This window comes from Aptenodytes forsteri, unplaced genomic scaffold (assembly GCF_000699145.1).
Source record: "Aptenodytes forsteri isolate BGI_AS27 unplaced genomic scaffold, ASM69914v1 Scaffold50, whole genome shotgun sequence".
NCBI lineage: Eukaryota > Metazoa > Chordata > Aves > Sphenisciformes > Spheniscidae > Aptenodytes > Aptenodytes forsteri.
In genome coordinates, this window is record NW_008795126.1 from 6,929,194 (window position 1) to 6,954,256 (window position 25,063).

The 25,063-nt window shown below is 36.4% G+C and overlaps 1 protein-coding gene across 3 annotated transcripts in view; it reads right to left on the reverse strand.

Annotated features, from left to right (window-relative positions):
• Window positions 1-25,063, reverse strand: part of CDH8 (cadherin 8) — a 138,885-nt gene that overhangs the window by 94,775 nt on the left and 19,047 nt on the right. For all 3 annotated transcript variants that reach the window (XM_009277314.1, XM_019471531.1, XM_019471530.1), the window contains one exon: window positions 4,634-4,928. In XM_009277314.1, coding sequence (XP_009275589.1) covers window positions 4,634-4,928 — 295 coding nt within the window. The remainder of the gene's footprint in view (window positions 1-4,633; window positions 4,929-25,063) is intronic.

Here is a 25,063-nt window from a genome sequence, read left to right on the forward strand (position 1 = left end):
GCCCCAAGACAGAGAACGAAGAAGAGGGGGGGGGGGGGGGGAAGTCATGGGGTTCTTCCTCCCAGAGCTTAGCTGAATCTCTTTTTAAAAGGTTTTAACTGGGTTTCATTCCCAGTGTGTCCCTTTACATATAAAAGTGATTAAACAAGATTTACAGACAAATTAAATTATGTCATATTTGTGAAATGCAATACTGTTACAATGAAGTGATTCCACAGATTTCACTTTTTGATCTTTAATTCCTTAAGAAAATTAATATCAGAATTAAAAGATTAAAGTGCTCAGTTTTAGCAAAGAACATATTCTCCATATACACTGTTAGCTTTCACAAGCAAATTCATCATTTTGGAGTTGGGGAACAGGGCTTACTATGGTAGATTAGTTAGGAATTACTTAAAAAAAAGACAGGAACATGAGGATGAAATAAGGAAAAATTCAAAACTTTTTCTGGAATGTGCTCCTCTCTTTCCTCAAAGAGAGAAATAAATTATTTCAAAATAACTCTGAACACAGTGACGATATGCACCACTCAGTACGCGTGTGGGTGTGTGTTCTGTGAAGACAGCTGAAAAGTGAGCATCATTCCTACAGGAGATAACACAGTGTAATGCTAATCGTCTTTGCACCAAGTAGTGGGATGAAAGCCATGCAAATCCTTTCCTTTTGTTTTAGTAGGAAAGCAGGATTTTCCAGATATCACCGATACATAACATAAAAATTAAACAGGCTGGATTGTGGCCACATACGTGTGATAATCTTGTATATCGGCATACACACACATTCATACATATCACATACAGAACGTCTGCACGTACATTGGAGTTTTCACATCCCCATAGCGTATCATTCATGTTCTAGATAGTCATGCAAAAATACCACTGACATTCATATAATACATCTCTTCTATCAAGAAACACAAGACCAGTATCTAATGTACCTATTAGAAAAACTGCATCGTGTTAGAACCTCAACATTACGTTACAGAACAGTGAAAGGTTAATGCGTTCATCTGCATTTTATGCATTGCTTTCCACAGAGGTCCAAAAATAAAATGCCTTGTACTGCATCCTCATTACATAAGTACTATATATATAGCATATGAGTTCCTCTTCTGTTTCAGAGCACTCAGAATTGGTATAAGCATTTTGAGGAAAGAGGTTTAGTAGAACTTTGTTTTACCCTGGATAACAACACTGCCTAGTAATGACTGTGTTGTAGAAATGTCAAGGCTGAAATTAGCAGTGGGTGGAGATCTCTTTACGGGGAATTAACTAAGTGGATAATGGAAGTGAAATACTCTTAGTGTGGGGGAAAAAAAAAAAAAATCCTTGAACTCTGAAAGGAGACAGTTTTCCTATAAACATTATAGAGGAGTTAAAGTAATTTTAAGAGGACTGACAAAACTTAAAGGAAGTTAGAGTAATTTATAGAACATAATTTAGTACAGCTCTTGATGTTGCTACCTGGGGGTTAAAAGAGGAAGGCAGAAGGAAATAGTAACAGCAACATTATCGAAGGGGTAATATTCTCATCTTCAACTTTCCAGCCTTGAAAGTTGGTTCCATCAGAGATTAAGACACAGACTTGACTGCATATGCTACACAGATTTTACAGTCATTCACGACCCATGTAATGCAACAGCAAACATACTCTGAGGTTTGAAGTGGCAGCTGAGAATTAGGTTTTGTTTTTCAATAAAAAAGCAGGAATGTATGTTTGTGCTTCTTTAGAGAAATAGCTTGAACATGCACCGCTAGGAATGTCACATAAAAAACATGCAAGGTTCAGGGATCATAAGGGATAAATGTGCAAAACTTGCATAGTTTCAGTAATAAAGGTAATAAATGGTAGACCTCTGAGATAATCTGTAACAAATTTCTACCTATATTTGTGGTGTTAGAATAAACTTGTTTTAGACCAAACTCTTCCATGCAGCCTAAGAATATGTAAAAATGTGGAACTACATGATTTCAGAGGCAGTTCAGTGAAGAACTGTTTCTCTTTCCCCCACCATGCTAGTGGAAACAGGTGAAATAATGTCCTCCAAAAGCCAGACCCGTTCACCATTCCGTAAACTGACATCTATGTCCAGGCATTGGTCATTTCTTCTACAGTCTTCTACTATAAAGTTTCCCCAGATAAAGTTTTATCTTTTAATTCACCTCTCATGACCTTCCTTTACATTTTCCCCTCCTCTTTCACCTTAACACTTTTCTTAACTGTTTCACTTTCCCTCTCTTTCATTAATATTTTACATTTTATTCTCTTGCTCTCATTGCATTTTTACCATCTTTTAAACCTCATGTTAACCAATTCACTAGATTTTTATTTGTCTGATCTTCTGACTAGTTTCCTGTCAACACTTTTGGGGTTTTTTTCCATCTTCTTTACAGTGAATACACCTTGGATAGGAGTCATGTCTTTACTAAGGATTATAAATATTGCTCATATGCACAGATATAAATTATTTTTATAGTAGCCTTTGTGATCAGAAACCATCTTTTCTTGCCTGCACATAACTTCATTTTCTTTTTTTGTAGAATACCAAACAAGTTCCATTCACGTAAGGATTAACTGCCTTCAATTTTGCTTCCTCCTTCTCTTACTCTCTCCTTTTTTTTTATATCTTCTTTTTTTTAAAAAATTTTTTATTTAATTAAGCCATTTTCTTGCCTAGAGCTTGGCAAAAATATCTTCTGAAAGCAGGTCCATATCATGTTTTTGCTGCTGTACAATTAAAAGTAACTTAACAAATTAAACCTATGTTTTGGTAAAAGAACTGACATGCAGGCTTGAAAATTCATATATCAGTTTCGGCACAAGTGATTCAATGCAACCAAGATATGCAAATCTGCTGGAGAAGTGTTGATAAAAAAAATGAAGCCTCAGGTATCATCATCTAGTCAGCTGTTGTGGTTTAACCCCAGCTGGGAACTAAGCCCCACACAGCAGCTCGCTCACTCCCCCCTGGTGGGATGGGGGAGAGAATCAGAAGAGTAAAAGTGAGAAAACTCGTGGGTTGAGATAAAGACAGTTTAATAGGGAAAGCAAAAGCCGCAAAAAAGTAACGGTGACTTGGGAAGACAAACACCATCATTCCAAACGTCCCCCCCTTCCTTCTTCTTCCCCCAGCTTTATATGCTGAGCATGACGTCATATGGTGTGGGATATCCCTTGGGTCAGTTGGGGTCAGCTGTCCCAGCCGTGTCCCCTCCCAGCTCCTTGTGCACCCCCAGCCTGCTCGCTGGTGGGGTGGGGTGAGAGGCAGACAAGGCCTTGACTGTGTGTAAGCACTGCTCAGCAGTAACGAAAACATCCCTGTGTTATCAACACTGTTTCCAGCACAAATCCAAAACACAGCCCCATACCAGCTACTGTAGGAAAATTAACTCTATCCCAGCCATAGCCAGCACATCAGCGCACCATGCTTACATTTGTTACTGACCTGGTACAACTCGTACTGAATGTGAGAGAGAGGATGGTTCTGGCTCCTCATATTCCTCCTTTTTTTAACTAAGACAGAATGGTGGTTTTGAAACTTTTTGATAGGGTGCTGCTTTATTTTACAAAGTGCCTTGGCACTCCTTCAATTATCCTGCTTTGACGGATGTAAACAAATTGCTGAATAGCACATTATCCTCAGCCTAATAGTAGAAAACATTAGAATTTACTCTGCATTTCATGGCCAGAGTTTGATGTCTTTGCTTATACTGAATTCTTATATTACCCTGAAATTGACCCTCTTGATTTGATGGGTTTACTTCCCTTTTGCTTTAGTGACAGCTAAAGATCACTTGCACTCGGTATGTATGTATCAGTAGGGGCTGAGGACTTGAGTACGTAAATACTTCCCTAAGTACATACTTATACATTTGCAAGTACAAAACAAGGGATAAATGATGTAAAAAAAAAAAATCTAATATATTAATCCATGAGGAAATAGATTCACACTAATCCAACAAAATGAATAAATATAAGTAAAACATATTAAGAAGATTATTTCCCATTCCTTTCTTTTTCTCCCCTTTCACACAGTTAATTTGCCTTTTCACCATCTTTTTCCACAGTTTTCTCTGTTTTCCCCTTCCATCTTCTGCGCAAATCCTATGGCTAATTGGTTAAGTCCACTCTAGAGTCTAACCGTCAATTCCCAGACACAGCACCTTTCATTTCAATGTTTTTGGCTGATTACAGTTGCACTTAGAGGAAAACAAGTAAGTATGTATCAACATACTGCAAATGCTACATCTGTGTATGAAAACACAAAAACAGATAATTAAACATCAACAAAATATCAATAAGATTAGAGTGTCATGTTGGAAGAAATCTTGACAAATCCTTCTCAATAACAATACTCTAACTACAGTGGCATAAGGGGAATATAAATTTAGCCCATTAAAGTGTTGTTGGACAAAGAAAGACACATTAATACATCTGTTAGTCATTTTCTTACCACTAAGGGACTCTACTATTGTGCTGCAGATGAAAGCTTTGGCCAAGAAGAGATATGAAAGTATGCAAATTAATGCTAACAACATAATAAATATCTTATTATTCATCAACAACTCAATGGCATACTGGCATAGTTTAAATTGTGAGTAATCAATGTTCATCGATGTTTAGACATACATACCTACAACAGACATTTCTGGAACCGTGGCATGATATGGACCATCAACAAACTCTGGGGCATTGTCATTGATGTCTTGAACCTTAATAATGAATTCTGAAGGAGGCTCCAGAGGTTTGTTTGTGTCCCTGTCGACTGCTTGAGCTGTTAGAGTATATTCAGCTTTTTCCTCACGGTCAAGCCTTTTCATCGCATGAATGTCTCCAGTCTTGTCATTGATAACAAAGATTGTTCCAGCTCCATCTCCTGACAGAATATACTTGATTTTGCTGCTGCCAGGATCCAGGTCTGTGTGTAACTAAAAGGAAAAAAAGGGATTTTAGAGACAGAAATTAGACCCAGAATTTTTTTTGCATTGGTCTAACCATACATTTTGTCAAGCTATTCTTTTGTACTTTAATCTTAGCACCAGTGATCCATATCTCAGCTTGAATACACAAGGAGAGTAGGGATTTGTATGCATACTAATCAAAAGTGAATGTAACCATAGGTATAATTAGACTTTCTATTTAAAAAGCAGCTGTTATATATATTTTAAATCCCTGTTCTTAAATGTAAATGTCTTCAGAACTAGAATCAACCAAAATGAACAAGCACAAAATGTTCTTAGCCTATTAGATCAAAGGGTGAATGAAGGATTAACAATAATATATATTTTAATCTAGTTTCTTATTTTTAGTTATTACTTTCAGCTTATTTTCAGGTGATTGAAAATAGCTGAACAGTGGCATCTATGTAAATGTTATAACGGACAGCAGTCACAGAAACGTAGAAACGTGTCATAATTCAGCTGTTAGCAAAACTTAAAAGGTTCTAAGATCTTTATTCCAGAAGTATTTTCCCTGAAAGAAAGCTTTGTTAAAGCAAGTTTCCAGAAACATAAAAAGAACCCTCACACACATCTTCCCATTCTCCTCAATGCCCCATTAGAAAAAATAATATTTAGATTGTACTTGGCTTTTCAAAAAATAAGATAGGATTATAATAATATGAAACAGTACAGGAAAAATAGGTTTTCTTCTTTACTTTGAATTTCTTTGTTAATTAAAAGCCTGAATTGAAGAACACTGGAGATAAACAAAGGACTTCCATCGAATTTTTTGTAGGCTCAGAGCCAAATACTAAATATCAGATTACCTCCAATAATTTTTAATTTGCGAGGGCAAGTGCACCAAATGGTGAACCATATGTATTAGCATCAACACATTCAAAAATACAGGATTATAACAAATATACAGTAATAGTGCTTTAAATTCTATTCACTCTTAAATCTAACACACTCAATATTAACAATAAGAAGTTAATAACACGTTATTAAAAATGTAACTTGCATTTATTATTATATATCTCTGCCTCACAAAAAATAGTCTGAAGGAAATACATACAACCTGTTTAGGATAGCTGCAACATGACTTACAACAACTACTACTAGACTTGTTCCTGTTTGCTCATTTTTGTGCAGACAGCTCAACAGAAATTGTTGCTGGTTATGCATTTTACTCTTCTATTGATAGCAGTGGTTGCTAGGGCCTGGCAGCATTGTCATTTGATATAAGAACCTGTATTAGGACATTAAAAGAGGTGTGGAAAAAAAGCCTTGTAACACTGGCTACAGCCAAGCCACAAGCAGATTTTTATGTCATACCACAAGTAGGCTCTGCAGGTTCTTCAGTAAATAATTGGTCACATACAGTTATATCTCCAAATTAGCTGTTCAGGAATAAAAGCTTAGAAAACTCGTTAACAGCACCTTACAAAAAAGGAATCTCTAATTGTTGCAATGAGCACAGTGGACAATGGCAGTCAGGTCTGATTTTCCAGTTGATCTGGTTTATTATACATACAAAATCCTGGGCTACCGGTGTATTCTCTGCTCTGCAATAATAGCAGAACTCCCACTGAACACAAGAGGTGTAACTTCATCCTCTATGTTTTGCTGGGCAACACATTATCGTACCAGCTATTACCACACCATTGTTTTAACAACTTTTTAAGAGCCCTTTAACTGTCTGTGGATATGAATGACTCAATCCAGTTCACTCTTCCTACCCAACCCACATGAACATACACATAGACGTCAAGTGACAGCTGAGTCCTCTTTCCAAAAACTCAATCTGTTTTTCTTTTTGTAGTTGCCATCAGCTTTTACTTGAGAACAATCAGCATAACTTACGTTATGTTAATTTAAGTTAACAGCACTCTCCTTTTGGTAGGTACTGCAGTTTTGTCTGCTCAGTAGGACATGTTAATACAACTTTTTTTTTTTGTCTTAAAGGTTATTGTCCTTATGACCAGGACTATACTCAATCTAGGTGTCAGCAATGTAAAAAATTATTTTCAGGGTCCCAGAGCCTGTCAAGATCAATCCAGAAGCTGTTTGTGTTTTAAACAGATTGTTTATGCTTTAAGCATCTGTTTGATCCCTGAATAAAATCTATACGTTATTAACATTGCATATGAAGGTTCTGGCAGAGTATTCATAGCTGAATTACAGTGACGTCGTATCACAACATTGTCTGGACACACACAACTCAGCAAAGCAATTTGGAGCATCTCAATTCACCCAACTACACAGAGCCTTACAGTGAAAAACTATAATCTGAATTTCTAAGACGACACTGGCTGGATAAACTAGATATCCCACACAGATATTTGAGAATGCTCAAAGATTCTCCAATTTGCTATTTGCTAATAAGTAGGAGAGGCTGTCAGTATAATCTCCAGTGTAAGTTTTACCCATATTATCCAACAGAAGTTATACTTCATAAATCATTGCTGGTATAAATTAGTGTAGAGCTATAAAACCTTTGCAGTGCTAGTAAGATACCAAGAGTTAAAATGAAAAAAAAAGTCTATGATTACTATTAATTTTTTCTTCTAATAAGTTAAACTACTTTGTATCAAAAAAAAAAAGAAGTAGATATTGCTATTTGAAACACTATAAAATGAAGGGCTAAACTTTAAACAAAAAGTGGAAGAGATAAAAGCATTTTATAATCTTAAAGTTGAAACTGAGTCTGATTAGCGGAAAATCAGTTTTTTACCCAAAGACTAATACTGGCAAAAAGTAAGTAAATCTTTTTTTTAGTTCTTTAACAAAAAATATGCCATTTACTGAAATCATATGTACTTTTTATGGTGAGCATCCAGGGAGACAGATTCAAATGTCTTTTCTAGGTTTTGAACTTCTTATACTCTAATATCAAAACATTATAATAAATGGCCTATGGAAGAGCCATTTTTCCAAAATCATGTCATTGTTTGGATTTGTAGTAGGATTGGGCACTTCAAGTCCTCTCCAGCCGTAGTGAATCATGTCATTGTTTGGATTTGTAGTAGGATTGGGCACTTCAAGTCCTCTCCAGGCGTAGTGTTGATGCACAACTTGATATAGACTAGCCCATAATGAGATGCATCATCAAAGGGAGGATTTCTAACCCCAATTTCCTCGTATTAGTAAAAGATCATAAATATATCAATAATTCACAGGAGGGGGGAAATCTACATATTATGAAAATGCTCCTGGACATTTTTAATTAAGAAAAGAGAAGACGGCATTATGTAGTCATCATCTACTTACAAAGTTAAATCACAGAACTGAAGTGAAATTCTAAGCCAGAAAGCATAGTATTTTTTTCAAGTAATATTTCCTCTCTTCTACCAGATGTGAATGATAATTTACAGCAGTCGTCAAGCTTCAGCAAGCTGTGTTCATGTGAAGGTTAAAGATCATTAAACACATAATTATATAGGGTCTAGGTGAATGATAGAGAAGCATAATGAATATGATAAATGAACTTAGGTTTCTGCTGAAAAAGCCTCACAAATGTTGTAAATGTGAAACTGCTTTCCACACCTGTAGCTTTATTTGTTGCGCCTGTGCTTGAAAGCTGACCTCTTATTTTTCAGAGCAATATCGAAAAATGTAACAAGAATTTCTGTTTAAAAAAGGAGACACCTATAGCTAGCCCCTATGTCCCGCTACTAGACAGCATCCCAAAAACAAACAGAAAAGCATGTTTACTGGAAAACTTAATCATGTTCAGAGTGAGTCAAACTCACTTCCTTTATGTGAGATTCAGTTAATTAGACTTCAAAGGAAGTGAAATCTTCTTCCTCCATCACTGCCCTGCCAGTGGAACTATAAATTCAAACTTCTCTCTCCCTTAAAGTAGCAGATGCAAACCCATCACCCAATTCGTGCCTGGATTTATGGCAACAGGAGAGGTTTTGGATCCTCTCTTAGTTTTAATGGTGATGCAGATGCTGTGTATTAATACCCTATACTAATGGCTCCCACGTAGCCTCGGCACAGGTCTGTCCTAAAAAAATGAACTTCATTCAAAATGAACCCTCTGAACACCGCAGTTTCTAGTCATTATTAATTCTTTTGCTATTCTATGTTATAATACAGATGATAATCAATGAAGCCAGTATTAATGGCAACAGCACACAGTGTACTTCCACAAAACTAACATTATTTTCACTAATAATGAATGCATATCTAAAAGTGTTGCCAACACACTATTCAAATCTATAACATATATTTAGTCTCCGATGTACATACATTACAAACGTGCATATTTACAATTAATGCAAGAGAAATTGCAGAGATGAAACTTATTCAAAGAGCCTCTATATTCTGTAGATTTAAAAGTACTACTCTGCAGTAAAAAAACAAATACATGAGCATGTTACTGATATTAAATTCTCCTATTCCATAGATATTTGTTCATCATATTTTTAACTGCATTTTCTTAACAAATACTTGGTTCAAAACTGTATGGAGCCAAGAGCTCAAGGTATGGACGAAGGCTGCAGGAGCTCCAAGCTAGGTTTGTGAAGTTCTTTTGCAATTCTGAGTACACAGAGACATTTATGAGTCTCTTCTGCAGATGGAAACTGTCTCACCTGTTCTCAGTCAGCTACCTGGCAAATCAACAGTAGTCAAAACAGCAGCTTGCTCAACACAATAAATTACATGTTTGAGCCATGTGTTCACCATCAGGAAAGTACATAATGCACCTGGGTCTGGTCCATACCCAGAATGAGCAGAAAGCTGTTGACTGGCCTTTGTAGTAGGATTGGGCACTTCAAGTCTTCTCCAGGCGTGGTGTTGATGTACAACTTGATATAGACTAGCCCATAATGAGATGCATCATCAAAGGGAGGATTTCTAACCCCAATTTCCTCGTATTAGTAAAAGATCATAAATATATCAATAATTCACAGGAGGGGGGAAATCTACATATTATGAAAATGCTCCTGGACATTTTTAATTAAGAAAAGAGAAGAAGGTATTATGTAGTCAGGTTTTTATTTGATTTTGTTAGAAAGTAATTAATTCATCCTCATGTAATTACAAGGGAATTACCCCTTACTTGTTTCAAGGGAAAGGCATAATCTGCCCTTAAAACTTCATTTTAAAATTTGCATCATTCTTCTCCTTCCTAACTCTGAAATCTTTAAGGGATTAACTAGTGTGTCGTTGATTTTCACCTGACGTTACACAGATTCACACACAACACACCAACACTATCCTAATGCTTCAGGTTCTATTTTTTACCTATGCCTTGCAATAAAATTCCTCATTTATGAGGCAGACCTCATCTAATGAGCTTAGAGACAGGATTTTCAGCTTTTATGACTCTTTTCCAAAACTGCTGGGTTCTAAGAAGCTCTAGCTCATTCTGCAAAAGTATGGAAGGATTTTAGTGACTTTTACAATCATTTATATATATCAACACTTTCAAAAACTGTAATGCACCTTACTCACAATGTGTTTCTTTCTGTATGTGACTTTGCAGGTTTGTTTGTTTGTTTTTCTAGAAATATGAACATCATTAGGTGTTACAGAAAGTTTTTGTGTGTATTGTTGACATGGTCTGACACATAATGGACAATGAGCATGTTTATTGATGACCCACAGTTTAAAAAAAAATCATTCATAATTAAACTATTACAGATAGATTCAATTCATTTGCACACAATGCAGAATTAATAAAGTGAATGTAATTTCAGTTTAATAGAATCTTTCATTTTGTCCATGGATAGGTTGATCCCATCTTTAGTAATGGGAATTATAGCTGCACAATGGGGAAGAGGAAAACCAAATATTGTGCATTATCATTCAGGGTAATGACAAATTGGGGCACAGACTTGATGTACCTGATAATGTCAGTACTTGGAACACTTTCAGAAAGGAAACAGACACGTCCGTGGATGACAAAGGTTTCATTTAAGATACAAGAATCATGTAACTTGAAGCCTCTGGAGTAACTGTCAAAAGACATTACTGCTCACACTTCTCAGCTGCAGTTTCATAACCGTATTCGAAGAGAATTAAAGCAATAATATCCCTAACACTTTCATTTAAGAGTGTAATCTCTGCTTTTGTCTGCCTCAGTTTCCTACCATGTCATTTGGGTATCTTTGATTCCAGATGGCTTCTTTTATGTTTCTGTTTATTCTTTGCTACTGCTTTTTTATTCTATTTGATTTGCTAATTTTGTCTCTGTTTATATTCATACTGCAACTGTGCACAAACTGCTTTTCATTGCTTACCTTTTGGTATCATCTTATAATACACTAGAGTGAACTGTTGTTTAAGAACTGGAGACAAGATTGGGATCTAACAGTCTGTTTGTTCTAATTCACTGATTATGACCAACTAGTGCAAGAAAAGGGCTCAGGAATGTGACTAAATCTTGATCTAAGGCCTTCCTGGTTAGAGCACCATTGGTCTTTTCTGTACGTGTCAGGTATTGCCTTCTTCACTGGCTGAATTAATAATTTTTTATATATATTTTCACTCAATGCCTTGGGAGAACAAAGATAGCTATACTTGTTTTTACAGATGGGAGGAACAGAGAAAGAGATAAACCCACTTTCGGTCTCACAAAGATCCATATTAGGAAAAAACATCCAGACCATAGGACCACCCAAGCCAGCTCTACACATGTATCTCCAGTTAATTACAGTATTAATTTTTAATTAGGATTGTTATGTATTGCTGTTATTGTTTCACAGAAGTTGTTCCCCCTGCAAGGAGAACTCCCTAAGAGGGAGGAAACCATGTTCCCAGGTGCAAAGTCTTCCCCAAATCCACAATCACATGTTCATCTTCAGTGGTTGTGATGGCAACAAAGATGAGGTAATTTGTTTCTACTCTTTGTTATCTTCATTGTGAAGCATGGTCTCAGGTTGATTTTTCTGTATATATTTCTTATATACCTTGCTTCTTCTGAATCCTTATGTTAAGCCAGATGATAGCTAAAGCTTTCTGTTTTCCTAGTTCTGGCCTTGGCCCTTTCCATTTGGGAATACCATCTGTCTTCCCTTCTGTCCTGAGAACACCGCCACCACATATGACCTGTGTCCCACCGCAGCCTGGACTGCCACCTTTAGTCACTGCTTTCTGCAGCTACTTAACGCCCAAGGGTCCTGTCTCAAGTGGCCTCAGATGGCTGGCACCTTTTTGTAGTTGGCTTTCTGCCCAGCTTGGAGTTCATGTAACTATTTCTGAACCCAGACTGCTGCTCTTTTCTCGTGCTTTAGCAGACACCGCTCCTGAAAAAAGGTCTTGATTTTTTAACCCAACTGTTTCTGATACTTGGAAACATGCAATAAAATTGTGTCATATAGCCAAAGAGGAATCCTTTCCCATCTCATTTACTTCTCTATTATTTCATCTATAGCGTACTGTGGGTCACCACAGGAGATCTGAAAGCTGGGTATAGAGCGCCTCAATAATTGCGTGCAGTTTTAGTCTTGCAAAACATATCCCCTCTTCTGTGTCTTTACAGGGGAAAAAAAAAAGTATCTGTCTGCCATTTCCTACTGTTTGGGGTCAAGCACTTATATTAACAATATTAACAATTCCAGCCCTTCAGGCATTATAATTAACAGTGCCTCCTGCACTTGTCACTCTTTTCCCAACTCGGTGAAACAGCAGTAAAGCCATTTACTCCCTCCTCCATCTTGTCAGTCTTGGACACAAACTACGTTGTAGTTTCTACTCTCTGTAAGATAGCGTGAAGTCTCCAAACATGACTTCGGAAGACTGTTCCCTTTTGGTTGTCAATTTCTACTGCCAGCAGAGTCCATCTCGCTGCTCCTTCCTCAATATAGACAAAAGACAGGGAAGGCTGTAAAAAACCATCAGCCATGGGAATTTCCCATTCAATGTGCTAGTCAGAAGTTCGGCAGTTCCTATATACCAAATCCTTCTCTTCTGTTCCTTTAATCATCCTCATCTTATTCACACTGTTCTGAGCTTTTCTTCCGTGTTGTCTGAGCTGTATTTTTCTCTCGTCTTTAAAAGCTTATTATAACTTGCTAGGCTTCGTTCTCAAGCACAGAGTACATCGCACTTGAGTGCTAAGACCTCTTTGTGTTTTTCAAACTATTTTCTCAAGTGAATGTCAGAGCAATATCTTATAATACATACTCTTAGGATTGCAGAATAGGAATAAAAAAGTTAATCACTACATACCCACAGCAGTAATTTGAAGGCTGCTTACAAAATTTGTCAAACGAGACAAGCTATAGCCTAGATCAGCAAACGCAGAAAAAAGTACAATAGGCCAGTATGGTCAAAGGTGACAGGATATTTCTATTTATTTAAGCATGTTTAAGTTGTCATGATTTTACAATCCTTGAAGGCTCTGCTTTCAGCTGCTTTCACCACCCTGGCTTCTGATCATGCTTTGCTCACAATGATTAGGAGGATCCCAGTGATAATATATTTAACTTGTCTTTCTTCTTAATAAAAGAATTTCAAATCCATGCAGAATGCATTCTGTTATTTAATGCATTCTGTTATTTAATAATATTTAATAAAACAAACCTGAAAGCATTAAAATACCTTTTTTTAAGGTAGTTTTTCAAACTTAAGATGACTGCTTAGCATACTTCAGTGTCTGAACATAAGGAAGTAAGTACTGTCTAAAACCACATAATGTGTAAAGCTGGCAGTGCAAATAGAAAGCTCTTTTCCAGCAACTGGCTGTCAAACGCATCTACAGTGAAGAAATATAAACATCAGCTATGCAGCCAGCTTTGAGCTAAAATTGAAAACTGTTGAGAAGGTAACTGAGTGAAATAAAGAGAACTGAAAAATTAAATTCTGAGTACTTACATATTGATTATCTTATAAACTGTCTGCTTACATGTGATAATATAACTTATTTTTAGTGTACTTACACTAACCTGTGAACTGTGCACATGGGTACAGTAAAAATTTTTTCTTACTAAAAATATTTTTCAAGTTACTTGGAATTGAAAATAAACACAGCTAGGAAATGCTGCAAAGCAAATTCCTTGTGAGATGTCAAACAAAACACTAGTTCTTCAGAGTTACTACGTTTGCAGTTACATAGTAACATCAGTGTCATACATCAGAATAAACAGACATAACATGAGGATAATTTGATTATTTTTTCCCATTTTCTTGCAGTTAGGTGTTTGTTAGGGATAACTCATGCAGAATTGTAAGTTATTCAGAAGAACCTGGTTGAAACTAGTTATTATGATTTCATGCAGTTTCACAAGAAATTATTTGCCACATCACTTGTGTGGTTTTCAAAGCTTCCTAATGTAATTTCCCATGTATTTCCACTAAGTCATGCATTCCTGTGAATTTCTTACAAACTGACTTGCAAAGGTTATGTCTCTCATAATGCGATCAATTTGCAATACCATTAAATTTGAAATATTTTTTAAACCACTAGAGATAGATCATAGCTTCTGCCTTTGTTAATGCTTTTCTGGAAGAATTGACAGAGGGGAGGAGAACACAAACCATTATACATAGGCAATATTAAATATGCAGAAATAAACAACCGTGCCCACTCCAGCAGGGTTTGATATTTAGTAATGTATTACCTCTGATTCTCTAGCAACTTGTATTGAGTCCTGCAGTCCCCCTTCTCAGTACATATGGAGACTAAAGTCTCAGTGACAATTATTACTTTTTTTAGCACATCAGATAACCTGACCTGTTTCCAAGGATGAAAAAATAGCAGTGCTATGATTATAAGTGTGGGCACTGTTTGGAGTATTTATGTCATTTGCTGTAAACACCTAACCTACCTGTGATTCAAAACATTGAAAATTTGGGGTCAATGTCCCATCAAAAAAGAAACTCTGGCTCAGCATGAATACAGACAAATTGTATGCAAATCAGTATCACAAAAGCTGTAAGTGCGTAACATATGTCAATCTCAAAACAGCCAGAATCCATACAGACTTAGCAATGATTTAGTCTAGACCTTTATCCAAATCATCTGAGCTCATGGTGAAGACTACTGTGGGAGGCTGCAGGAGACATCTGTACTAATTTAATGATGGTTGAATCACTGTCGGTTTTCTCTACCCACACAAGCTTGGTAGCGCTCATATCACACTGTGAGCGCAGAACAGCCAAAACCCCATATGGTCCTCTCCCCATTCAGCTGTTCTTTGCATTTCTCTACTGGGACATTCCTCTTAGAAAGGACAGGTGACCAGCTATCCTGCACTAATAGCTTTTGGGGTTGTTAGTAGCAGAGAAGATGCACAATACACACTAGACTGAACTTAAGAGGCGAAGAAACATACCATGATTTCCCAGGACCTCTTTTCAAATGATACGTGTATTCCCCCACCTTCAAAGAACTGATTATTAGGTTTCCCACTAGAGAACGTAATGGCCATAAAAGGAACAGCAAAGGAGGGAAACAGCTGCATAAGGGAGATCCCTGAAGATCTCCAAGGACTCTACTGAGGTTTCTCTAATAAAATGAGTTCAGGTACCTACTGGAAGGGCTCAGAAAAAAAAAAGAAGAAAAAACAACTTTTAAAAAGATGAGAAAAAGGTACAGTATTGAGAAATGAAGTTTTTAAATTATCCAAATGATACCCTAGATACAAGAATGACAAAAAATCCAAATATCTTATGTACATACCTGGTATTTATCTGAAAGAGCTCTACTGAGAAAACCAATGACAGCTGGTTAGCTGGGCAGGTGACAACTGCAGAGTCAGTACTCATCTAGAAATAATGATTATTAATTATTTGTATTACAATAACACATAGAGGTCCTTGTTGACACAAGGGCTCTGTTATACTGTGTGCTGCAACCTTCACTGAGCTTACTTCACTGTCCTCTGCTTATGGTGAAATATCAAATGGCTTTTTTTCCCCTTCCCTTTTTCTGAAAAAGAGACAAGGAAGAATGAACCCAGAATATATAATTTTAGAAATGAATTTCTAAGACATTGGCTAATTTCTACAGTTAAGACCTATGGATTCAGTATGGCTCAAACTCATGGAAAAAATGGGGCTGAATTCCTGCATAAATTTCTAGTCCTAAGATGACTTTTTTTTTTTTTTTTTTTTATTGTGAATGGTTTTAGGATCTGAAGACCCAGGAACTCATTAGGAGTCTCTGTCTCAAATTTCAAGGAACACTGGACACAAATCTTTATTTGAAACCCATATAGAGTTATAAAGAAAGATATAGAACCAAAGACACCCCCCCAAAAAGAACAAAAAAGTCACAACTGACATCTAGTTATTAATTCATATTATGACTCCAAAATTTATAGTCCAATTAAATTAATAATTTACCACTAGCCTACAAGTTTATTTTTTATACTTTTCCGATAACTAATAGATCAGGTGTAACTGACTTTCATACAAACTAGATAAATAATCAGATTAACAATTATCTGACTGTGAGATAATAAAGTGTTGAAAATAGCAACACCCTGAAGTAAAGTATTTGAGATTATTTATCAAGTCAGTAGAGCTGCCTTTTCACCTTTACTCAGGATATAAGAGATGGAATATTTTGTTTGCCTATGGAGATGGGATCATTGGGTATGTAAATGGACATTGATGGCAAAGTTAACTGAAAAGATAATCTGCTGTATGATGTTCTTCAACAAAATATTAGCAGTCTAAATGCACTGTTGCTCAGTTCTGTTATGAGTATTCTGACACAAAAACTGATACAGTTAAGAAACGTATCTTGGCTTATCAAATGTTAACTCTTTTTTGACACAAATTGGGATCATGGCCAGTCAAAAACCACAATCATAGCATGATTAAACCAAACTTTTTTTCCACCCATACTGAAAATTCAAAGCCATATTTAATATCTCACTACTGACCGCAATTTGTTTCTGAGTTTGTACATCAGCTGGACCATAGTTCCCTGCCTCAGCTATGCCAACATCACTAATAGGTGGCTTTTCTCAGAAAAAGACAGAAGCCCATAGGATGAGAATGCTTGGAGCCATAATTTTCTGCAGTCTGGTGCATAACTGCTTCTGATTATACAGCATCAGTGTTAGCAAGGTGGCTAAACAGGGAAACCCCATGGGTTCTCCAGTCTCCTTTTCTTTTTCCATATGTGCTATGAGAAAGTATGACATAGTGGTAGAACAGGCTCAAACATTATTTTCAGGAAAAAATAATTAGCCTGAATATAACCCTGCCCTTCTAACCAGCACAAAACCCAAGCAATCTCAACCTGACAGAGAGAAAACACACAGCAATTTTGGGGGACTGCAACACTTACATTTCCTATAATAGGATAGAAATTCATAAGAAAAGCAGAGTCCCTGAGCAAGCTACATATTCTGCTTTTGTTTCATATATTATTGATATGCAGGCTTAACAAACAGTTCCAAGTCTGTGAAAGAATCCAGAAAGACTGAAAAATTCTTATGTTTGTCAATTGTAACGAATAGGTCATGAACAGTCCCTTACAGATGAGTCACATTCATGGAGATTGTAGCATGCACAAGTATTGCTAGAAATCACCATTTAAAGATTCAGTTCCACTTCTTGATCTGCAAACACCATGGATTTCTTACAGCTGACCTGTAACTTTAAACCTTTGTATGCTGTTTGCCAGTATGGTCAGTCTCTACTTAGTCCAATTCTAACAGTTTAGATGAATACTACATTAATTCCAACCATTCTCTAGACCTGAACAGAATGTATATTTGTAAGACAGAATGGAAGATAGTAGTGAAGTTGTATTATATACAGTGTACTTGCTCTTTATACCTCAAAAAAGATCTTCAATGTAAGTGTTAAATAGTTAAAAGTCCGGCATCTATCCTCTACCAATAAAAAGGAATGAGGTTATGCAGATTAGGTGATGAGATATAGTTCCAAAGGGATGGTGGCAGTGAGAGTGAAAAACCAAACATCGGCCATTTTGGAGGATGAAAACAACCAAGAAATAGAAATATCTGGAGTAAACAAACAGGAAAGCAGGAAGAAACAAAAGGAAGTAAATACCAAGCATATGGCTCCTAAAAAACACACACAGAAAAAAGTTACATGAATGTTAGGCAATTTAAATCTTGCCACAGAAAATGAAGCTGAGAATATTTAACTTCCAGATGCCAGTTTATTGGTTACAAGATGGTTGGGGTTTTGGGTTCCCCCTCCCCCCCCCCTTTTTTTTTTTTGTTATAAAAGACAAACAAACCACAGCCTAACAAATACCTAAAGCAAAGAGGAAAAAGTCCAAAACAATCCATGTACACTTGTGATAATATTCACTTTAAGGGTTACCTGGCGAGTTTCACATTTGATAATACTTTTTCTTTCCTTTTCCTGCTCTTGTCTACAAGAGATTTGACAATAACTGAATTTTTAAGCCTGTGTGGACAAACACTGGAGAAGCAGTCCCTCACCATCAAAGGGATGGGGGAGTTGCTTGATGGGAAGAAGCTCTTCCAAGAAATCTGCATGAGAAAAAATTAGAATAGCAGCTAGTTGAAATCAAGGAGAATACAAGGAATTACGTTCCTGATAGGTGGGCCACAAGTTGTTTGCAAAGATAAAATAGATTTCAATTGCTTCTTTGACTGCAGACGATAGCTAAATGAATGGATACAGAATATGAGATCAATAGAAAGCCTCTGAGTTCTGTTTTATTTTTTCCAGAAGTAATACCTGATTCGGAGCTCATTATATTCAATAGCGAGCGTATTTCTTTGCTAAGAATACTCCCCAACCTTATTTATTCTGCCGGGAATCTTACTGCCAAGCTCATTTCTTCTCACTCCCTGTGGCTAAAGCTCTCTTCTGGCCTGATTCTCTTCTAGAAGTGACACTTTATATTGATAGCCCGAGAAAAGAGAGTCATCATCAAACTGGCCGTGTCATTCAGCCCCGGGGTGCAATGCCAAGAGCGATCACACATCTTGAATACAAGCAATTCACTCGGAGCTTTGCACAAACCAGAGATAACCTTTTATTTGTCTTCCTGCAATCAAGGTAACGTTATCATCATCTAAGTATTAATACATGGACATCATGTACATTACTCCACAATCTGAATGTATCACCACAGTAATTGAATGAGCATCGCCACACCATTGCAAAGCAAAAATTAATTTTTCTTCCCATTCTGCTAATGGGGAAACAGAGTCACAGAAATAAAGAGACCAAATATTCAGAACAGAGTAGTTGAAGGTCCTAAGGACAGCTGCTCGAGGCCACTAAGAAGTCACACCCAAAATACCAGCCTTACCATTGTAGCTGCACATATTTTTCACCTGTATTTTTTTTGACAAGAATAATGACTCAGTGACACTCACTTCAACTATTCACCTTCATATTACTGAAAAGTTGATTTAGGAAACAAATACAGGTTTGGGAAAAGATCAATGCAGTATTTTTTCTGAACATTTCCTGACCAGAATGCTTTAATGTTATTTTACATTCAAAAACTTTTTATAGGTCTATATGCATTAATTTCATTCTTTTAAAGTATTTAACTTTTTAATATGTTCAAAATGTAAACAAAATATTTCCTTTTAAATTAATTTCATTTGTTATTGTATTAGGGGTTTCTTTTCCATATAATAAAAATACTATGCCTAGCCCAAAACAATTTTTGATATTCCAAAAATTTGTATTTGGAGTGACACAAAAGTATGTTTTCTCCCCAGCTTTTCAAAACTGTGCATGAAATGAATATCTGTACTCATCTCAGAAGAAGCACTCGAGTTCTAGGAGAATTAAATTCTTATTTGCTTTAAAAGCAAAACCATTCCTACTGCCTACACAAATCCTCCAATTAAACCTTTACTTCCAACAAAAATAAAGCAATTTCATTCCCTTTGTTTACCATAATTTAATTATTTTCCTTTAGAACCAGCTTTATTTTAATGTTTTAGTAGTTTATGCTATGACTCATTCTGTAGATACCAGAACAGCTTTCTGCCGTGCCTTTACTTCCGCAGCATCACAAACATAATTAAAACATATTTGCTGTGATTATATTTCAGCATATGCAGATCAACATATATTTTGCTCTTAGGTATAGAATCCCTATTGTTCATGTAATTACTATGAAGAAATAATGCAAATGAGCCTGCTGGAGACAATTATTGGACTTTCTTTTTAACTTTATAATGTTATAAACAAGAATTGGCATTCCACTCGGGTGGACAGCAAACACTCATTTTACTGAATGCTTTAAAGACTTCAAATTAACAGAAGCCAAGCGACCGCTGTAATCATTCATCTAGTATACATGAATATCTCTAAAATCAGATCTTAGATTGTGCTCTAGAATTATACAGATCAAGATGTCTCTGATTAGTATATCTTAATGAACAAAATTAAGTATTGTGCTTCTGTGATAAAGGACATCACATCTATGACTTGGCAGCTGCCTGCACAATTTGAACAAGTAATCACAGCAGGATGAGTTAAGACTGGAGTAAAGTCCACATTTATAGTACCTGCTGAGAGCAATTCTTAACTTGTGTAGGATTTAGAAAGCCATTTAAATTATTTAACTTTTTTTTTGTAGTTTGCAATGAAAGTCATTGACCTATATCACTGGATGATAAACATCCACATACTATGTTCTCCTAGTTTCCTCTCATTCCCAGTGACAGAATTCCCTTCCAGTTACTTAGAAATCCACAATCAACACAGAGAAATCTTGCCTGTGAAGACAATCATTTCCCCCCAGTAAACAATCTCTATTAGTCACATACACATGTCGTCATGGTCCAAAAGAACGTGGAGGCACAAGACACTGCAGACGTCTACCCCTGAAATGGATGGGCACAGTCGACTCCTGCCACTACCACAACTGACAGTATTCAGAGACAGGAAAGTGACAGGATCATCCCACAGTGTCAAAGCCTCAGATGTTCAATCAAACCAATCTCTCAATTTTTCCTTTCTCCCCTTTTTTTTTTTCCTAGTGTGCCTTTTCTTTACATTATTTGGGGTACTGTGCATAGAGGAATATCCTGCTGCTTTATCTAATACCCATCTAAAATTTTTGTCGAGTACTCTGCTGACTAGGATGTGCAAACCATCTGCACCAAAGGAAAAGATGACAGGGGCCATTCTAGATGAATGATCCCTTAGACAGGGTCACCACTGGTGCCATCCGATTGATCTATAAGGCACTACAGGCAGTCCCCTGGACTTAGTCTCTTTCCTCTGCTTTCCTCAGCCCAGGCTGAGTCTGCAAATACTACAGGGAATCCAATTGCTTATTTTTTCCAGGGATCAGAAAATTATATTTTCAAAACATATTCTCATCTTATATAGGATATCGTTATGAGGAAAGTCAAGTTTTCATGAATAGCAAATATCATATAGGAGCCTGATAAACTTAATCTAAGGCAAAAGGTCAATACATAAGCATGCCTGAAACCTGATGGGCTGAGTTTTGGGAAGGGAAAAGACATGATTAGACCTGATATCTTCGTAGTTCTTCAACAGTCTCTTACTAATCATTTCTTCCTGCCTATCTTTTCCCGGATCCTAACTTGGCCAAAGGATTTTGGAATACAAGTTTTGATGCGCAAACTCAATCATTCCTGTGCACAGCCCTTTCTGTTATTGCTTTGAATATATTCTACTAGCAAATGAATTCAGCCGAGTTTGCTCTGGCTTTTGGAAATCTCCAGTCCTAATTTTTGAGGCTCTTTTTGAAATGATATATTTGTGATGTGGTCCATATTTTTGCCCTTTCAAAAAGTGCAATCAAAAGAAAGGATACCAACTCTCCTCTGAATGTTCCATGATGTCTAGCTGAAGTACAAACAAACAAAAATCAAGATACAAACAAAACCCAAGGTAAAAAAAAGCTGTTTTTATCTATGCTGCACTAGTAGGTTCTCCCATCATTTGAAATGCAGAAATGTACTTGGACACCTTGTTATGCTATGTAGTAGCAAATTTTGTCTATCCCTATGCTGAACAGAAATCCAGTGTTATAATTATTCCAACATTCTAAGAATCTCCCCAAATGCCTGTATTGACAAAGTTGCTCTTTGATGCTAAATTTTGACTTATATTTTAGTGATTTCTTTATTTTAAGCAGGGGAATGGGGGAAGAAGTCAAATTACGTTTGTTCTCATGGAAAGAGAAAGCATTTTTGAGAAAAGTAAAATTAAACTTCAAGAGCTTTGTTATGTTTCTTTTTTTGTGTGCCTCCTTGTATTATAAAAATGGAAAGGAATTTTTACTTGATGCATATCTAAACTCCTTCAAGTTCTGTAGTACGTGAGTTTGAATTAAGTTAGCATTATTTTTGAAAGGCTAAGAAGTGCAACCATAGTTTAGCTCTGTTCAGCCAAGCAGTGTTTGTGCTTTGAACTGACAGAAGCCTTTAAGTGCAAAAGCTTAGATAAGCTGATAAAGATGAAACCAGCCACATCTGCAGTTACTTAGATCCAATTCAATTCAGCCCTATCATACCACAAATCTCAGATATTCTTGCACATTTTAAAACAGTATTACTGTGGGGTAGCAAATAATAAGCTTGCACGGATAATGAGATCTCAGACAAAAAGAGAAAAAACCAAAAGATTATTTCTTGGTCCCTTCTCCCCCAGAATATAACTCGTTATCATCACAATAAATTCATTATTGTCAATTAAAAATCCCAAATAATTTTACTGAGTTATTAATTAGGAATTTCCCCTTTAACATGGAAAGAGCTTTCCATTCCCAACATAAAATTAACCAGAACAGAAGAGCAACATATTTTATACATTACCTTGTTGTTACATTTACATTTGGCTGAGATCAAGAAGTTTGGCTGACTTGCACTGTACATACAGGAAAAAGAACAACAGTGGCATTACCCTGCATTCAGTCCTCCCTATACTAGGAACTCAGATGAAATACGGAACGTGGGCTACTACAAATTATAGTTTACTTTCCAGGAAAAAAACAGATTGTTGGGTCCCGTCCCCCCACCCCTGAATTTGAAGGTCACTGGAATTAAATACACTGGTCAGATACCTTCTCTTATAGAGCTAAAAAGCCCTCTGTGCACAATACCAGAAAATAAGTGGAATAGGAAATGCTGCATCTATGCCACCTGAGGATTCCCAAATACCAGCGCAATCAGGACAGAAATGAATCCACACCACCATACTGGCCCGTGGTGGCCAAATCAGTTGAGTAAATGTCTTTCAGCAATCTTTCCGGCATAACATAGTCCAGCTGCATTTTACCCTCCTTGTGGACACAAATGAACAATATAAACTCCAGACATAATTGGCCCTGCCATGCCCGTACCAAAGTCAATGCAACTCTGCAGTGGCAACAAGTTTTGTGACAGCTTTTAATCAAAACAAATAAACAATGAGATTAAAACGTAAATTATAAAGAAACCATTCAGGTAATTCCATGTTGGTTAAACTTTTTTCTACGCGGCCACCAAAAGCACACAGGTAATTTAGTATTTCAAACTGATTTTGCAAATAGATTAGCTGTTAATGTAAAATTGTTAAGCAAATCATTTCAGTAGAAAACCATTCTGGGATACAGTTATGGGAAGAGGTTACGTATGCAAAACTAAGCTTTGCCCAATTGATTTCTAATTATAAAATCAGAGGCTCTAGAGTTTGTGGTTAATAGTCCTTCCCTTTAGCCTGAAAAAATAAACTTACAGCGTGCACTCACACACAAACACATACACATAAAATGCTTCTCATTGTTTTAGCGAGCAAGTGTGTGCCCTAGCACTGTTCAGCTAAGAATGAATCAGATGATGCCTCACGGAAGGCCATCTATGGAATTAAGTCTACAATGCCTCACTGATGGCCAGCTGTGATACAGCAAATTGTTCCTTATAATAAAGCTACAATAACATCCATTTTGTGGGAAAAAAAGCCACAGGCAGATTCTACAAGGGCTGAATAAATTTAAATGCCAATATTGTATAATTACATAATTTTATGTTTCCCTTTGTAAAAAGATAGTGGCTAAATATTTCATATATTTAATTCATTCATTCTTCAGCACCAAGTGTAGACTGCCAGGACATCTGAGTCTCTTGTGTCATTTCATCTTTGCTTGAAATTGGACAATTCTTGGGATGAAAGAAAGCCAAATAGTACAGTTCTACTTATTAAGCATGCTCAACATAAGGATGCCTTCTGAGTACATTCTGCACCTTCATCATGGACTAAAGTGGCACGAAGGTGAGTATACTTTGTCTAGAATAGAAACAAATTAGGAAAATCTTTAGTTAATATATGATGTGCAAGAGCATTTGACTCACAGGTCTACCTATTTTATACAACAGCTGTATTCAGTGTACATGCCTTGCATTTTAGAAATTGATGATTTCTTCTGAGTTTATAGTTTTATAATGATAAAATGCTAGCATATTCATAAACATCGTGAATCTTTTTCTTGGGGAATCTAAATTCTGTGCTGTGCTGCGTGATTACTCAAATAATAAATTACTATTCCTCATGACAAGAAGAGAAGAATTGTGATCTATATAACATGTCATCTCCATCACTGATATTTACAAATGAATGCATCTAACAATTTGGTTGCTAGAAATTTCATCCTGTAATATTTGCTAAAACTTAGTCATCTTCATTATTTTTCTCTCTAAAGCTGTAAAAAAAAAAAAATTCACTTCACAATTACTTTTTAAAAAGAAAACCACTTTCTTAAGAAATTATTACTTTCAGTTGTGGGCTTGATTTTCTGCTGCATTATTCCACTTGCACATCCACGAGAGTCAGCAGAGCAGAGATGACATTTCTTGAACAAACACGTCTTTCCTTGCTCTGCTCCAGTCCCCTTATCACCCATTCAAACTTACACAAAGTAATCTGGAAAACAGTGCCACAAATTCAGTTGCATATATCTGAGTAACAGGTTTTTAATCACGTATTGCTAGTAGACCAGCTTGCAAGCCAGCAGTCAAATTTTGTGGTGGCATCACCCACAGATGTTTCACAGAAAGTGAGACACAGGGAGTTGTCAGCCCACTGTGAATCAATTTATTCATTCTCACCAACTCTCCAGTCAATTTCATCCTTCAAGGTGCAAATTAGAAATACAGATGTATTCTCTGAAAAGCTTTCCAGATTCAGGTTTTTAAAAGCAAGTTAAGAGCCTGTTGGCTCTCGTCCAG